Source organism: Terrapene carolina, unplaced genomic scaffold, assembly GCF_002925995.2.
Source record: "Terrapene carolina triunguis isolate 2854851 unplaced genomic scaffold, T_m_triunguis-2.0 Scaffold42, whole genome shotgun sequence".
Taxonomy (NCBI): Eukaryota; Metazoa; Chordata; order Testudines; family Emydidae; genus Terrapene; species Terrapene triunguis.
In genome coordinates this window covers 50,736,272-50,754,994 of record NW_020664393.1, presented here as the reverse complement: position 1 = coordinate 50,754,994, position 18,723 = coordinate 50,736,272, and the positions used below count along the sequence as shown (strand labels likewise).

General features: G+C 43.2%; 1 protein-coding gene across 4 annotated transcripts in view; it reads left to right on the top strand.

The window, feature by feature from the left end:
- PXDN (peroxidasin) overlaps nt 1-18,723 on the top strand; it is a 151,733-nt gene that overhangs the window by 73,986 nt on the left and 59,024 nt on the right. For all 4 annotated transcript variants that reach the window (XM_024215788.2, XM_024215789.2, XM_024215790.2 and 1 more), the window contains 6 exons: nt 693-810; nt 2,256-2,425; nt 4,164-4,436; nt 5,895-6,011; nt 7,858-8,016; nt 17,403-17,515. In XM_024215788.2, the coding sequence (XP_024071556.1) occupies nt 693-810; nt 2,256-2,425; nt 4,164-4,436; nt 5,895-6,011; nt 7,858-8,016; nt 17,403-17,515 (950 nt within the window). The remainder of the gene's footprint in view (nt 1-692; nt 811-2,255; nt 2,426-4,163; nt 4,437-5,894; nt 6,012-7,857; nt 8,017-17,402; nt 17,516-18,723) is intronic.

Genomic DNA, 18,723 nt, shown 5'->3' with positions numbered 1-18,723 from the left:
GGCTGCCAGCCCTGCGCTGACTACTGGGGCTCGGGCTGCCAGCCCCAGCTTCCGCGGGCTCGGGCTGCCGGCGCCCCCACTGACCGGGGCTTGGCTGCCTGCTCAGCGCTGCTTGGGCTGTCTGCCCTGCAACCGGGTCCCACCTGCTGCCTCCCATGCCTGGGATCCTCTGGCCGCCATTAGGGAAATTTTTCTGGCGAATCCCCTGTAACTTTGAACGAACCCCAGTTTGGGAACCACTCGTCTATACATACACTGAAGAGCTTTGTTACTGAAAAGTTACTGTTGCAATACTTTGCCATGCTATAGCCCAAAAATATTCCAGTAGCCAGTATAAATAGTTTTAAATGGCACTGTGCTGGCTGGAAGCTCTTTCTTGTAATGCAAATCAAATTTCTGTAAAACTAAATATATACAAATTCTTTGCTTCAGAATCTGATCTAAATTTACAAAAGCCATGTTTTAGTTTTCTAAATTGACACTAGTAAATGTTGAGAGAGGTCAGAAAACCAATGATAATTTTGAGTAGAGAAAAATGTGTTTAATCTTGATTGATAAAGTATTTTTACTTGAAACATTTGTGAAAAATGTTCATCTATATACAGTGTGGGGGAAAAATAAATATTTAATGATTTACTTTAATCGTTTTAAAACAAGCAAGTTTTCCTTGATACCTTTTATTGTTGATACAGAGAGGCCAAGAATTACGTCAGAACCTCAGGATGTGGACGTTACCTCAGGGAATACAGTGTACTTCACTTGCAGAGCTGAAGGCAATCCCAAACCAGAAATTATCTGGCTTCGAAACAAGTAAGTTAAGGAAAAGGAGAGAGAGAAAGAAATTGTTTGTATATGTTTGCTTTACAGTTGGTGTATGAAATTCACCATGCATGTACACAAACATGAAATACTTAAGAACATCATATTAGTATTATAAACATTTAATATATTGGCAGTTATAATTAGATCTAGTTTCTTTACAGTTCAAAGTATAACAATCATATAAAAAGAGCCTTATATAATAAAGAACCCGATATATGATATCATGATACCATGGCCAATTTTTCAACTGCATTTGCACCCACAAAATTTCAGAGACCTGCAAAACCCTAGATTAACTAAAGTAATAGGCTTTTGTATATAAAGATCTGGTAATTCTATAAATGCATGTAATATGTAGTTTGCAGGTGCATATAAAGTGGAGTTTGCAGGTGCAGCAGGTATTGGTGCATTTTGTTCAAGGGCACCCATTGTTTCATTAACTACTATGTGATATCTGTCTGCAGACCCTATGCTGTAGCTAGAAGATCAGTTTCCATCCTGAATTAATATCACTTTAACAAATCAAAGAGAGAACTTGAGAGCTACTTTTAAATATGAGATGGTAAAATATTTTATAGACTTTTTTTTTTAAAAAAACTTCACTTTAAAATCTCAACACTGAAAATATCACCTTTTTATAATCAGCAAAAGCATGTATTCAGAATCCACATATGAAAGAGTTTTAAGAAGAAATAAGAGAGATTTGGGTGTGGGTTTATTGACACTGGCTTGAGACATTTGGAGATATTTGGCAATGAGAACATTGATATCCTGAATAAAAAAATGGAAATGGATGTGTGTAACTCACTCTCCTTGTTTTTCCCTCCAAACTGTATAAAACATGTATACTTCTAAGATTAGTCTAGCTCAGGGGTTGGCAACATTCGGCACCCTGGTGGGCCGGGCCAGTTTTATTTACCTGCTGACGCGGCAGGTTCGGCCGATCGCGGCCCCCACTGGCCGCGGTTCACCGTCCCGGGCCAATGGGGGCGGCGAGAAGCGGCGCGGGCGAGCGATGTGCTGGCCTTGGCTTCTCACCGCCCCCATTGGCCCGGGACGGCGAACCGCGGCCAGTGGGGGCCGCGATCGGCCGAACCTGCCGCGTCAACAGGTAAATAAAACTGGCCCGGCCCACCAGGGTGCTTACCCTGGTGAGCCGCGTGCCGAACGTTGCCGACCCCTGGTCTAGCTTTTCAGTTCCGAAGTCAGAATGTTTACAATTTTAAAAATGTCACTGTTTGGTATTCATCTCTGCTGCTTTTTTGTTAATTTAAGACTAAAAGTTCTATTATTACACTTACCTGGACCTAATACGCTAAAGATTTATTCTTGTAGGTTACGTTTGTTAATACATTTAGACTTTTGTTCTTTGATATGTTTTTTCTGTGGTTTTGATTTAAAAGTTTTAGTTCAGCAGATTTCTGTCTTTACAGTAATGAGCTCAGTATGAAAACAGATTCCCGTCTAAACTTGCTAGATGATGGCACTCTGATGATTCAGAATACTCAAGAGACAGACCAGGGTATTTACCAGTGCATGGCGAAAAATGTGGCAGGAGAAGTGAAAACTCAAGAGGTTACTCTTAGATACTTTGGGTCACCAGGTAAATAGATTTTAGATACAGAATTGTTTGTTTTTTATTAATCAGAAGACCATTTTCACAGTGAAGTACATTTGCTTTTATACATTAACTGCAGGTTTATACTTCCTGTGCATCTTTGCAACTTCATTTGCATCACCACCTAGTTATTGCAATCCTAGAAATTATCAACCTATTATAGTAGTAATTGTATTATACCATTTAATCAGAGTAATAGTATAGATTATCTTTAGTAGTATATGAGGGAAAGAAGAAAATAATTAAATGGTGCTGTTCTAGTGTACTGATCTTTAGAGACCTGAATTCAGATGCTCAAAACAAAAATAACAATGCCACCCACCCAGTTTAATAGGTGGAAGACTTGATTGGACTTACAAGGTGCCAGACAGCTTTAGAATGAAAAGGGGAGTCTATCAGACGTGCCAAACCCGTGAAAAAAACAGACAAATTGGGCTTGTTTTTGGCTTAATTGGCTTGTGAGTTGCTTGTTGGCTAGTTTTTGGCTTGTTGCTTGTTTGGCTTGTAGCTTTTGCTTCTTTTTTTTTGATGGGCTCCTGTCAAGCAGGGGCAAGGGGGGGAGAGAGTCAGGGATGCAGAGCGGGCCCACCACAGTCCCAGAGTGCAAGCTGGGGGGATCTAGTCACATAGAGTGTTGGGGTTCTTAGGGATTGGCTTGTTTTGGCCTTGTTTTGAAATGGCATTAGCTTGATTTTTGGCTTATTGTGAAAGTCGAGGTGCTTATTTTCCATGTGAAAGTTGGCAACTGTGGAGTCTATGCAGGCATAGGACTCTTCTTCTCCTGGGCACTCTGCCACCTATTGTCCAGACAGAGGGAGATGGGAGCTAAGTGTCTCCTTGCTTCCCACAATCATTCATTTAAAACATTGCCCAGGGTTTCTTAAGTCTCTTGCCTCATTTCAGCTGCCCATTTTAGGGGTGGGTATGGTCCTGCATTATGGTAGGTGATAGGAGACCTGTAAACCCTGCACTGGACCTATTTCAATGGGTAGTACAGGGAGATGGGACACATAACACCCTTCCTCCATATTAAGTTTAATAAAGTTGTGGCCTAACATTTTAAATCCATCCCTGTGCCTGTCATTATTCACTCACATGTCCTGCTTAATGAGCTAGTTTGTCACATTACGAAGTCAAACAGTTTCTAATTTCTGTTCAAGAAGGGCCCAGGATGGAGAATAGCAAAAGTGGTACAGGTCAATCATGAGATGCATTGGAGATGCATTGCAGAGGACTAAACAATACTTTTGTACAACCCCTTCCAGCACTATGTCAGAGTCTTGCCTGCGTTTCATATATGACCACTAACTTCACCCATAGAATTGTTTTCTGGAGATGTATTATATATGTTTGAAGGGACACCAGCAACTTAAAAATTACATTCCTGAAAATGTTGCACCTAATTTAGTCACAAGTTACACTTATGATTGCTATAATTGAAAGAAGTTATTTAAAAAAACATTTTTATCTTTTTTCTCCCATTTTGTGCATTAAACAGCACTTTGTCTATAGTCAGTTTGTTTTCTCTGTATCAGTTTCGTTCTTGGTGAAAAGAACCTTTTAAACAGCAACAGATTATCTAAAGTATGCTTTGTGCTCTGATATTTTTTTCATAAATTCCTTCAACACAATTTTATAAGGGTTTTTCTTCTAGCCTGTTGATGTTTATAAAGGTCTGGAAATGGATCAAAGCCACATTTTAAGCATGGTTCTTTTCTGACAGCCAGGCCAAGTTTTGTGATCCACCCACAAAATACAGAAGTATTAGTTGGAGAAAGTGTTACTTTGGAATGCAGTGCAACCGGCCACCCCCAACCGCGGATCACATGGACAAAAGGCGACAGAACCCCCTTACCAAATGATCCTCGCATCACAATAACTCCTTCAGGAGGCCTTTACATACAAAATGTGAACCAGGAAGATAGTGGCGAGTATACCTGTTTTGCAACCAACAGTATAGATAATATCCATGCAACTGCTTACATCATAGTGCAAGGTAAGTAATATTAAACAAGGAAAGACATTATATTTTTCAAAACTACAAATTAATTCAAAGGAAACTTATTTCTATTTTGTTTTCTAAATAGCTGGAAATGAATTAAACCATAAGTGCATTATTTTAATTGTGTACCCTGTTCCCTCTCCTAATATAGTCAATGGGATTTTGCCATTGACTTCAGCGAGAGCAGAATCTCAGGCCCTTAATCTACAAATAAAACTTTGGAAGAATTATACACAAATGTTTATATCCTCATTCATGTTTTGAAATGTCTGCTGTTCAAGATTTTGTCTGCTGGTCTGTTTATATAATCACATCTATACACACTGTCAGTGTCCAGTTTGTGTGGGGCCCAAATGTTTTCTGCAGCACCTGGCTTGTCTAAAGATTAAGATGTACGCATGTACTACTGGACGTGGAGTTCTGAGTATGGTTCTGTGTCACCCATCTTTCCTAATCATTTTTCTTTTGACTGATTTGCTGCATGGAAGCTAGCAATCCCTCCAGCCCCCAGATCATTTGTACAGCTTTTCTGTGAACTGGCAATTATAGTAGTACAAATTATGTAATCAGAGTAACTTTATTTTCAGCGTAATTTGCCAATAGCCTAGATTATAAAATATTTTCAGGAACACTATATGCATTCATAGGCTTTTATACATAGGCTATTGCTCTCTAGTCTTTAAAACTGGAAGTGATACTAGCAGTTATAATTTTCCATAGGTTTGTAATATCTTATAAAAATTTAAATTTATTCTTTCCTCATCAGTTTTGGGATTTTCCCACTTTTTTTTCTTTTAGATTGTAAACTCCTTAGAGCAAGAACCATGTCAACCAATACATAATTATTTTTCAAATTATAGAAAACAAATTGCCCTTATGTGTTTAGTTCCACTTTTCCATCAGCTTACTGGTGGATGTATTTTGAGAACTGAACAAATGCCCGCTCTCATTGGTAATGCTACAATGTTACTGCAGAAGCTGGCCTATACTTCGTTCATTGGTTTTCTTTTGTATAAAGGCACTGTGTGTGTGTTACAAGAAAAGAGCAGCTCAGGCTGGTTGTGATCACGTTGTGTTTTCTTCATAATTTAGTTGAGGATTTTTTTAAAGAAAGAAAGAAAGCAAGATATTTTGAATCCAGAGAACATTCTCTACTTGATTATACCAGTCTTAAGGTACATCATATTTTGGATCTATTATTATGATTATGATTTATTATTTATTTGTATTATAGTAATGCCTAGAGATCCCAACTGAGATCAGGGCCCCATTGTGCTAGGCTCTGTCCATATATGTAAGAGACAATTCATGCCCCAAAGAGCTTACAATCTAAAAGAGCTAGCAGGATCCCTTTCCCCACAGAACTGTGCAAGTCACATAGAAAATAAGTAATATCAGCCAATGGAACATCTTTCAATTGTTGTTTAACGTGTTCTCTTCTCCCTCCTGTAGCTGTACCTCAGTTTACTGTCACTCCTCAAGACAGAATAGTGATTGAGGGCCACACTGTCGATTTCCCTTGTGAAGCACAAGGCTATCCACAGCCCGTTATTGCCTGGACTAAAGGAGGTAAGAAGTTGATTAGAGGTTTTACTTTTAAACCTTGAAAATATTACATCCCTTTTAGAATCACTTATGAAATAGCAGAAAATGTGTATGTGTGTGCTATACAATTGCCTTAAAAACTTCTTTGGCTCTGATGGAAGATATCAAGTTGGTCAGTTAATGTAAAACACTTAGTAGTTATAAATCTAAGTAGATTAAACATCTAATGTGATCATCTTTAACTGCCATCTGTAAAATGTTTGTACAAGAAATATTCTTTCCATTCATGTGGAGTAGATGAAAGACTTCGGCACTGATCCTGAGCTATAATCCACCAGCACTGGCACCTATTCCAGTGCATAGAGACTTTGACAAAATAAATGACCAAATGGAGGTTCAAACTGGAGGTAATATGACTTGGCCTGGGCACAGAGTCCACTCTAGTGGACTACATTTCAGGAATGGTACTGTAAAGATGCTAGGCCAAATTCAAGGGTGATAGAAATGATAGTGTACATAAGATCAGTAAGTAGATCTACTACAGGGGTCGGCAACCTTTCAGAAGTGGTATGCCGAGTCTTCATTTATTCACTCTAATTTAAGGTTTTGCGTGCCAGTAATATATTTTAACATTTTTAGAAGGTCTCTTTCTATAAGTTTATAATATATAACTAAACTATTGTTGTATGTAAAGTAAATAAGGTTTTTAAAATGTTTAAGAAGCTTCATGTAAAATTAAATTAAAATGCAGAGCCCCCCGGACCGGTGGCCAGGACCTGGGCAGTGTGAGTGCCACTGAAAATCAGCTCGCGTGCCACCTCTGGCATGCATGCCATAGGTTGCCTACCCCTGATCTACTACATGTACCAGCATAGTGGTAGGGTGAGGCTATAGCAGGAAAAGCAACTCACAGGAGGTTGCAAGTGGTGGCAGATAAAGCAGAGTTTTAGTAAGAACTTGATCATTGAGGCACTGACAGTATCTATGGATTTTCCCTCTCCTCCACTTCTTGAGGTGGCTCCAAACAAATGTTATGTACAGTGGCCGCAGATGAAGAAAAATAGAGTATGGTGGAAAGGTAGCAGGGGTGGGTGGACAAGACTGGTACTCAGCCTTATTTTTGTGCATTTTGTTTAATTCCTTTTACGTTAGTATATCCGATTCAGCAGGGCTGTACACTTTTTTCTGATAGTTAGGTGGGTGAGATGGAGAGAAGAGATGAATGGTGAATTTTCTTCCTACGTGATGACATGAAAGTAACAATGCTCTCCATTTGCATACTTCCTATAGTGATTTGTTGACTTGATGCTTCTTGGGTGTGAATATCCTGCTTTTCTCTGTTTTCTGCTGTAAAAAGTAGATGTGGAAGAGGTCAGGGACATGAGGGCTTGTCTCCACAGAAATCACTACAGTGGCATCGCTGCAGCTGTGCCGCTATAGTGCTTCAGTAAAGATGCTACCTATGCTGATGGGAGAGGTTCTCCCATCAGCTTAGGTACTCACCTCTCTGAGGGGTGGTAGTTAGGTTGATGGACGAATTCTTCAATTGACTTAGCACTGTCTATACCAGGGGTTGGGTCAACTTTACTGCATTGTTCAGGGTTGTGGATTTTTTACACCCCTGAGCGATGTAGTTATACCAACCTAATTTCCTAGTGTAGACCATGCCACAGTGTGTGTTCTGGAGAGTAGGTAGTAGTTTCAAAACATTTTTTCTAAATAATTTGTTTTGTGAAACCGCTACTTTTTTTATTTAAAAAAATTGTATAGGCTTTATCAAATACTAAATGGCTCTGGGTTGTCTCTGAAATATAGATAGTATTTTATTTTACATGGCTGTAATTAGTAAATAACAAATGCTGTGTTTCAGGGAGCCAGCTCTCTGTAGATAGACGACATCTAGTGTTATCATCTGGAACACTGAGGATTTCCAGAGTTGCTCTACATGACCAAGGCCAATATGAATGTCAAGCCGTCAACATTGTAGGATCCCAAAGAACAGCTGTACAGTTAACAGTACAACCTAGAGGTATGTTCACTATATCCATATTTGCATCTGTTTAGAAAAAGTATATTTAGGGCCAGATTTTAACAGCTATTGAGGGGTATCAAGGGAAGTTAGGCAATTAAGCACCTTTATAAATATGGGTCTTAGACTTATGTTAAAATACTCATTGGAATGCTTGACTTATTATTTTCCTCTTGTAAACCATGTTTGAAAGTTGGAGTTAATATTTATGAGTATCAGAGGGGTAGACATGTTAGTCTGTGTCCACAAAAACAATGAGGAGTCCGGTGGCACCTTAAAGACTAACAGATTTATTTGGGTATAAGCTTTTGTGGGTAAAAAAACCCACTTCTTCAGATGCATAGAGTAAAAATTACAGATGCAGGCATAAATATACTGACACATGAAGAGAAGGGAGTTACCTTACAAGTGGAGAACCAGTGTTGACAGGGCCAATTCAATCAGGGTAGATGTGGTCCACTCCCAATAATTGATGAGGAGGTGTCACTACCAAGAGAGGGAAAATTGCTTTTGTAGTGAGCCGGCCACTCCCTGTCCCTATTCAAGGCCAAATTAATGGTGTTAAGTTTGCAAATGAATTGTAGCTCTGCAGTTTCTCTTTGAAGTCTGTTTCTGAAGTTTTTTTGTCGAAGGATGGCTACTTTTAAATCTGTTATAGAATGTCCAGGGAGATTGAAGTGTCCTCGTACTGGCTTTTGTATGGCCTGGTCTACACTAGGCTTTTATGTCGACTTTAGCGCCGTTATATCGAATTAACCCTGCACCCGTCCACACCAGGAAGCCATTTAGTTCGACATAAAGCTCTCTTTAAATCGATTTCTGTAATCCTCCCCAACGAGAGGATTAGCGCTAAATTCGACATGGCCATATCGAATTAGGCTAGGTGTGGATGGAAATCGACGGTAATAGCTCCGGGAGCTATCCCACAGTGCACCACTCTGTTGACGCTCTGGACAGCAGTCCGAGCTCGGATGCTCTGACCAGCCACACCCCCGGGAAAATTTGAATTCATTTTCATTTTCCTGTCTGGGCAGTTTGAATCTCAGTTCCTCTTTGGACATCGAGGGGAGCTCAGCAGCAGTGGCAACTATGCAGAGCTCTCCAGCAGAGATGGCCGTGCAATCTAATAGAAAGAGGGCCCCAGCATGGACTGATCGGGAAGTCTTGGATCTCATCGCAGTGTGGGGCGATGAGTCCGTGCTTTCAGAGCTGCGCTCCAAAAGAAGGAATGCTAAGATCTACGAGAAGATCTCCAAAGCCATGGCAGAGAGAGGCTACAGCCGGGATGCAACGCAGTGCCGCGTGAAAATCAAGGAGCTGAGACAAGGCTACCAAAAAACAAAAGAGGCTAACGGACGCTCCGGATCCCAGCCCCACACATCCCGTTTCTACGAGGCACTGCATTCCATCCTGGGAGCGGCCGCCACCACTACCCCACCCCTGACCGTGGACTCCGAGGATGGGATCATGTCCGCGGCCGGTTCCTCGTCGGACATGACAGCGGACGGGGAAGATGAAGAAGGAGATGAGGAGGACGAGGCAGTCGACAGCGCTGGCACCGCTGATTTCCCCGACAGCCAGGAGCTCTTCATCACCCTTACCGAGATCCCGTACCAACCGTCCCCATCCCTTACCCCGGACACAGAATCAGGGGAAGGATCAAGCAGTAAGTGCTGTAAACATGTAAACATTTATTTAAAACAGAACGGTAATATTTATACTATTAACAATGTACATTTATAAAAGTTCTGTAAACTAGTAAAAAAATAATCAGGTACAAAACAGGAATATTTACAAAGGTAACAAATGGGTTTTCATGATTTCTCTGTCTTGGGCTCTTCTCAATTTAGTCCCAAGTGTTTTAAAAAATTTTCACAATGTCCGTTACTCCATGATTCCCAGGCCCAAGACGCTCCACTCCATAGTCCCAGTGCACCTACGCGAAAATCCGGTCAATGTGGCCGGGGATCGACGAGAAATCCTCGTAGGAGAACTCCTCGTAGGTCTCGTGGAGGTAGAGCTCAAGCCTGTTGATCAGGTTCCGGGGTAGGGCGATCTTAGTGGGCCCTCCGTGGTAGCAGACATGCCCCCTCCACGCCACAATCAAGTACTCCGGGATCATGGCCCGACATAGCATGGCGGCATACGGCCCCGGTTTCTGCATGCTTTCCCGCAGCATGCGTTCTCTCTGGGTGTCCGGGATCCTCAGGAGGGTGATGTCGCTCATGACGCCCTGCTTTGAATTAGGGAGGGGAATGTTAGTATTGGGACTGCTTTACAGCCACGCGGTGAAGGGAGAGGGGCAGCATACAGGGATCTTTCCCTGGGACAGCCGCGAGGGGGTGGGACAGGGGCAGAGTTGATGCTGTCCTGATTGCTGGCAGCAGAGACTGGCATTGCTTTCAATGTGAAAGGAGGCCAGTGCTACTGCTGGAGTTTTAAGCAGCCACAAGTCTGCGGCTTACCATTATTGCCCGCTCCAGAAGTTCAGGTCTCCAGCCACAGTTCTCTGAACAGTCCAAGACCTCCGCAAGTCCACAGGCACTGAAGGCGACGGCCGAAAATTCGACCTTGTCCTGAGTGCGCATGTGAGAGGTGCAGTGCATGGTCTTGTTCACAGAGAAAGACTAGGTTCTTTGTATACAATTTCATTTATCTGTCTCAGGAATTCACTCCCTTTTCACAATTCACACAGACACATCTGCGACTGTCTCCCAACCCAGCCTCTCAGCACACTCCCAGAGGCTAGCGCAGATTAGGCGGAGGAAGAAGAAGACGCGTGAAGACATGTTCTCAGAACTAATGGACTGCTCCCGAGCCCAGGCAGCCCAGCAGACACAGTGGAGGGAGAACTTGTCACAAATGCACCGAGCAGTCATGGAACGGGAGGAGAGGTGGCGTCAGGAGGACCAACAGGCTACTGAAAAGCTGCTTGGACTAATGAGGGAGCAAACGGACACGCTCCGGCGCCTTGTGGATGTTCTGCAAGACCGGAGGCAGGAGGACAGAGCCCCGCTGCAGTCTATCTGTAACCGCCCTCACCCGCCACCAAGTCCCACACCACCCTCACCCAAACTCCAAAGAAGGAGGGGCGGCAAGGGCCGTTAAAACTTTCAGTCAACCCCTGCAGACTGCTCTAGCACTAGAAGGCTGACATTCCCCAAAATTTCATAAGTCCTTTCCCACCCACCTCACAGAAGCCCCCGTCCAAGTTTCACACCCCACGTTTCATGTCTGGTTCGCAATAAAATGTTTGTTTCTCTCCATTACTGTTTCAGTCAGGTTCTTTTGAGGGAGAGTCTGTCTGGAGGGGGGCAAGGGGCTTGGTAATTGGGCAGGACAGTGACCTTTAGCAGGGTACAGAGGCGGTGTCAGGTCCAGCATCAGGACACATACACAGTGCAGTCACTGGTTACCCTGGTCAGTCTGGGAGGTGTTTTTCATGTTCTCCATTGAAATAACCAGTCCACCAGTGCGGAGCCTGTCATTCCGGGAGTTTAGAAGCATCATTTGCATCAGAACACTGAACCCGCCCCCCGCCACAGTCTGCGTCCCCGGTTTAAAATATTCCCGCGAAAACAGCAATACAGACAACGCTGTTCATTAACAAAATCGAAATGATTTTATTTTTTGGGAAGGGGAAGGGGGTGAAGGGGGTATGTAACTGGAGAGGATAGTCAAAATGAACTGGGTAAAGAAACGGGGGCAGGTTCAGCTTCTCTGTCCACAAACTGAAAAGTCACTGGTTGCCCTGCTCACTCAGGAACCTAGCTTTCAAAGCCTCCCGGATGCACAGGGCGTCCCGCTGGGATCTTCTAATGGCCCGGCTGTCTGGCTGGACGTAATCAGCAGCCAGGCTATTTGCCTCTAGCTCCCACCCCGCCATAAAGGTCTCCCCCTTGCTCTCACAGAGATTGTGGAGCACACAGCAAGCTGCAATAACGATGGGGATATTGGTTTCACTGAGATCACAGCGAGTGAGTAAGCTTCTCCATCTCCCTTTGAGACGGCCAAAAGCACACTCCACCACCATTCTGCACTTGCTGAGACGGTAGTTGAACAGTTCTTTTTCTGTGTCCAGGGCGCCAGTATAGGGCTTCATGAGCCAGGGCATTAGCGGGTAGGCTGGGTCCCCGAGGATGACTGTAGGCATCTCCACATCCCCAAGAGTTATTTTGTGGTCTGGGAAGTAAATACCTTCCTGCAGCCGTCTAAACAGACCAGAGTTCCTGAACACGCGAGCGTCATGAACCTTGCCCGGCCATCCGACGTAGATGTTTGTAAACCGTCCCCGATGGTCCACCAGTGCTTGCAGCACCATTGAAAAGTAGCCCTTTCTATTGATGTACTGGCTGGCCTGGTGGTCCGGTCCCAGGATAGGGATGTGAGTCCCATCGATAGCCCCTCCGCAGTTTGGAAATCCCATCGCGGCAAAGCCATCTATGATGACCTGCGCGTTTCCCAGGGTCACTACCTTTGGGAGCAGTACCTTCACGATTGCCTTGGCTACTTGCATGACAACAACCCCCACGGTAGATTTGCCCACACCAAAGTGGTTCGCGACTGACCGGTAGCTGTCCGGCGTTGCAAGCTTCCAGAGGGCTATGGCCACTCGCTTCTGGACAGTGAGGGCTGCTCGCATGCGGGTGTCCTTGCGCTTCAGGGCAGGGGACAGCAACTCACAAAGTTCGAGGAAAGTCCCCTTCCGCATGCGAAAGTTTCGCAGCCACTGGGATTCATCCCAGACCTGAAGCACTATACGGTCCCACCAGTCCGTGCTTGTTTCCCGGGCCCAGAATCGCCGTTCAACAAAATCCACATGCCCCATTGCCACCGTGATGTCCTGGGCGCTGGGGCTCGTGGTTTCTGACAGCTCTGTGCCACTCTCCGACTTCAGGCTCTCATGGCGGTGCCGTAGCCTCCTCGCCCGATTTCTCTGCATCTGCCTCAGGGAAAGGTGTATGATAAGCTGCGAGGTGTTGAGAACGGCCACAAGTGCAGCGATGGTCGCAGCGTGATCCATGATCGCAGTGCTGTGGCGTCCGCGCTGTCACTGACCAGAAAAGTGCGCGAACTGATTTCCCGCCGGCGCTTTCATGGAGGGAGGGAGGGCGTTAGTGACGGACGGATGACGACAAATTTTTTTTACCCAGAAGGCATTGGCGGCTCGACCCAGAATTCCGATGGGCAGCGGGGACTGCGGGAACTGTGGGATAGCTGCCCACAGTGCACCGCTTCCAATATCGACGCTCGCCCCCTTAGTGTGGACTCACAAAGTCGAATTACTGTCCTTAGTCTGTCCTTAGTGTGGACACACACGTTCGACTTTGCAATATCGATTCCACATATTCGATTTAAGTAAAATCGAATTACCCCCGTAGTGTAGACATACCCTATGTTACCATTCCCGATATCTGATTTGTATCCATTCATTCTTTTACGTAGAGACTGTTCGGTTTGGCCAATGTACATGGTTGAGGGGCATTGCTGGCACATGATGGCATATATCACATTAGTACATGTGGAGGTGAATGAGCCCCTGGTGGTGTGACTCATGTGGTTGGGTCCTCTGATGGTGTTGCTAGAGTAGATATGGGGACAGAATAGGCAACAGGGTTTGTTACAGGGATTGGTTCCTTGGTTAGTGTTTCTGTGGTGTGGTGTGTAGTTGCTGGTGAGTATTTGCTTCAGGTTTGGGGGCTGTCTGTAAGCGAGGACTGGCCTGCCTCCCAAAGTCTGTGAGAGTGAGGGATTGTTTTCCAGGATAGGTTGTAGATCCTTGATGATGTGCTGGAGAGGTTTTAGCTGAGGGCTGTATGTGATGGCCAGTGGTTTTCTGTTGTTTTTCTTGTTGGGCCTGTCCTGTAGGACAGCAGTCTGGGTGACTTCTAGGTACTCATCTCGCTCTGTCAATCTGTTTCCTCACTTCCCCAAGTGGGTGTCACGGAGTTTGGGGGAGACAAGGCCCTGCACCCCTGGCTTCCTGCGATTCACCATGACTTTCAGCCAGCCAGTAAAACAGAAGGTTTATTTAGACTACAGGAACACAGTCCAAGACAGGTCTTGCAGGTACAGACAACAGGACCCCCTCAGTCCCAGCAAAACTCCCCTGCAACCTTCCCAGGTCAATACTCCCCTCTCCCTGCTGCGTCACGGGCACCCACGTAGTATTCAAAGAAAACATTAAGAACAGTCCCATTTCGTCACAGTGGGTATTGTAGTTTTAAGAATGCTTGCTAAAGATGGTTTAGGTGTTATTCTCTGTCTGAGGGATTGGAGCAAATTAGGTTGTATTTTAGGGCTTGGCTGTAGACAGTGGATCGTGTGATGTGTCCTGGATGGAAGTTGGAGGGATGTAGGTAAGTAAAGCGGTCAGTAGGTTTCCTCTATAGGGTGGTGTTTATGTGACCATCACTTATTTACACTGTAGTGTCCAGGAAGTGGATCTCTTGTGTGGACTGGTCCAGGCTGAGGTTGATGGTGGGGTGGAAATTGTTGAAATCCAGGTGGAATTCTTCAAGAGCCTTCTTCCCATTAGTTCATATGATGAAGATGTCATCAATGTAACGCAGGTAGAGGAAGGGCGCTAGGGGATGAGAGCTGAGGAAGCATTGTTCTAAGTCAGCCATAAAAATGTTGGCATACTGTGGGGCCCTGTCAACACTGGTTCTCCACTTGTAAGGTAACTCCCTTCTCTTCATTTGTCAGTATATTTATGCCTGCATCTGTAATTTTCACTCCATGCATCTGAAGAAGTGGGTTTTTTACCCACGAAAGCTTATGCCCAAATAGATCTGTTAGTTTTTAAGGTGCCACCAGACTCCTCATTGTTTTAGCTTAGAACCTAGTCCAGCAAATCCCTTACATACATGCTTAACTATGGACATGTGAGTAGTCCCATCATTCAATGGGTAGCAAAGATAAGGAACTCGGTTGTCTCTGTTTGTTCAACATCTAGCTCAATAGGACTGTGATCTTGACTGAAGTCAACAGGAAAGCTCACATGCTTATAGTTATGCATGTGTATATGTGCTTTGTTGGCTCAGAGCCTAACACAATGGGATTTTTTTTTTTTGTCAGTTGGAAACTTTGCTGCTCATTCTCATAAATTCTGACGACGTGTATTTTTAGCTTCCGGTTTTCCTTACTGTTTGCTTAATAAATGAAAAGGTCAGAAGCTGACCAGTATTTATGTCAGAGTACTTTTGTTTGAAGAAAATGCTGCTCTCTTTGAGACATTTTTCTGATTTATTTTTTTGTGGAGGGAGGTTTACTCTTTGGATGACTGTTTTCTCAGATTTTGTGGGGTATTTTTGTGTTGTGAAAATTTTGCCTTTCTTCTGCATGTGTTTCCCATAAGACTGCTATACATGTGTAACTAATTAGGCTATGTTTTTTTTCATGATGTGTTGGTGGCCAGAACCCCCAAATTTTCTGTTCCCAGAGCAAAGGAAAGATGGCCTTCCCATAGTATTCAGTGTCTTCCTGAAACAGAAAATCAAACAACATGAAGAATGTTGTCCATTTCCCATTTTTCATAATCTGCCTCTAAGGATTAAGTGGGAACATTTTAGTTTGTGTTTTGTACTTGATCCTCTTTGTTGACATATCAGTGTTTCAAGTAATATTACTAACTGAAAATGCTTTTGAATTACATGTTTAATCTCATTGAGTTCAGTCGTTGCTCAGGGAAAATACCCATTGACTTCAGCTAAAAAAAACTAGTACTGATACCAGTGAGGAATCTAGAGTGGACAAGGACAGAAGCTGCAGGGCTAAAAAATTATGTTCACTGACTAAACTCATTAATTAAAGTTAAATCTAAATGTTGCTGAATTTATACAAAATATTACATTCAAGAAACTATGTTAAAAGAATATTATTTAGGTTGCAAAGTCAATCACGCAGAAGTTAGAAAGTGCCACCAAAAAGTTGCCTGTACAACAGAATAGAGGGGGGAGAGGGATAGCTCAGTGGTTTGAGCATTGGCCTGCTAAACCCAGGGTTGTGAGTTCAATCCTTGAGGGGGCCACTTAGGGATCTGGGGCAAAAATCAGTACTTGGTCCTGCTACTGAAGGTAGGGGGCTGGACTCAATGACCTTTCAAGGTCCCTTCCAGTTCTAGGAGATAGGATATCTTTATTTATTTATAATTTATATGGTGCTCACTTAATGAGAAGTTACTCAAAATTTTGTTTTCGCCTCATTGTTCAATATGTTGCTCCATGCCTTAATTGTCTGCAGAGAGAATTATTCCTTTTTTACCTGAGCTGTTCTGTGGTGCTCATCGCTATAGTATCTGAGGGCTTCACAAATATTAATGAATTTATTTTCGCAACATCTCTGTGAGATGAGGGAATACTATTATCCCCATTTTGCACATGGGGAACAGGGGCACACAGAGATGTAGGTCAAAAGTATCCATTAGTTTTGGGTGCCAGTTTGAGACACCTGGTACCTGATTTTTTTTACTTAGCATTACATACCACTTTATATGTCAAAAGCACAGCTCCCATTGTCTCCAGTTCTCAGCACTTTTGACATTTCAGTGTCTGGATGGGAGGGCACAGACTCCTCTGCCCATTTCCCCCAACCATGACCCTTTGTCCCCTGTCCCCTCCAACCTGTCCCAATTCTGTCTTTCTCCTGATTTCTCATCTCAGTCCCATTCTCCAGACTTAGCCAGTCCCAGTCTCCACTCTTCAGGCTTCTCATCCCAGGCCCAGTCTTATAGCCCAGCAAGTCCTAGTCTTAACAGAGCATTTATGAACTGCAAATTTTTTTAATAAATCTTCCAACTTTAAAAAATTTGGTCAGATTGGCCAGGAAAAGCACATCCCTCACAGAAAGGCCATACATACCTCTGTCAGATTTCAAGTGCCTGCTCCAAAGCATGGCACTAGAAAGATTCAAAAAAGATCTCCAGGGACAATAAGCATTTTAACATAGGCGAAACAACATATTTTTACATAGCTTCATGCTTGGAAGTGGCTGCACTATTCTGCCTAAAATTTTCTAAAAAAAAATTCAGCCTGAAGAAAATGGAAAATTTCAGCCCAGTGGTTAAAGTTTGGCAAAGTAACAAGTAACTGAAAAGAAGTTCTTATAATGGGAAGTGTTGGGGGAATAGGTGGTGGTATGAGCCCCACCTATAATCCTTATTCTGAGCTTTTTGTGTACAAATAATAGGATGAGTTGTTTACTTGAAAAAGTTTTCCTGTTTTTAGTGCCATAATAAAGACTCAACTGTTGTATGTGCAGCTCTTACTGCATTCGTTCAGCTAAGTTGTTGTATGTGATTTTGAGCTATGCCTTTGTAATTTTCTTTATTGTATAAACTTAAAATACTTTCACATTTTTTTTGTGTCCATGTAACATCGTTTTAGTTACCCCTGTGTTTGCTAACGTTCCGAGTGATATGACAGTAGAAGTTGGCACAAACGTTCAGATTCCATGCAGTTCTCAAGGAGAGCCTGAGCCAGTAATAACATGGAATAAGGTAATAAATCTTTGTTAGATTGCTTTAGAATACAGTGACTTTTTCAGATTTCACCACAGTTAAATCAGGCTTTATTAGGTGTGCTGTGGCTGATTGTTGCTTGTTCTGTGTCTAACCTCAAATGACATCAGCAGCTCAGGCATCCGTGCTGCCAAGGGTGTTCAGAGTGTAGGTACTTAACCTGAGAATTTGTCTACGCTACAGTGGCACAGCTATTGCACAGTGGCTGTTCCACTGAAGTACTGTAGTGTAGATGCTTCTTACAATGACAGAAGGGTTTTTCCATTGATGTAGGTAATCAGTCTCTCCAAGAGGCGATAGCTAGGTTGATGGAAGAATTCCATCAACGTAGCTGCATCTACAATGGTGGGTAGGGTGACCTAAGTACATTGCACAGGGTGTGAAATTTTTCACATCCCTGAGCGATATACCTAGGTTGATCTAAGTTTTAGGAATAGATGAGGCCTGTGGAGCACCTCTAATACAGGAATTGTGCCTAAAATTCACATTCCAGATTTGAAAAAGGATGTTCAAAGGTATTGCAAAGGCTTTTCTATTTCAGTTTTGTGTAGCTCTGGAAATTACAAGTCTATATCAAGGATAGGATAAGGACTGCTTGCAGATGTTTTGCTGGCATTGTGGAGGCCCTAGACAGTACTGTAACTTCAACCAGGAGAGTGGTTGGTGGCTCATGGTGAAGTTGTTGAATTGTACCTTTCTATTTGTGCTTCTTTGACAAAGATCTTGAAAAATATTTTCTGTAAATGAGAGTATCGTAATGAAAAAATCTCACACAGAGATGATATTAACCTAAACAAATGAAAACTAACGAAAGCAAGAAAAGTCAGGCAGGCCTCCCACTCAGTCTTCGATTTCCACTGTAGTCTTAACCATTGCAAGAATCTGACAACAGTGGGTGATCATGTATAGCATGCTACACTGTACTAGAGTCCAATTACATGAGTTAAGAATAAAGCGCCAATATGAATCTTGAATTTCCTTGATTCTCATACCACTATAATACTGCTTTAATTATTGCATAACAAGTCTCCCCATATGCCCCAACTTTCAAAAGCATGTTTTTTGTAAATGACTGCAGATACATAACATGTGGATTAGATGAATATCACTTTCAATTAGGACTCACTGCACTTTGATGGCCTTATTCTCGACAGTTATTTGGCCTCCTTCCTTTCTTGGGTTTGTGT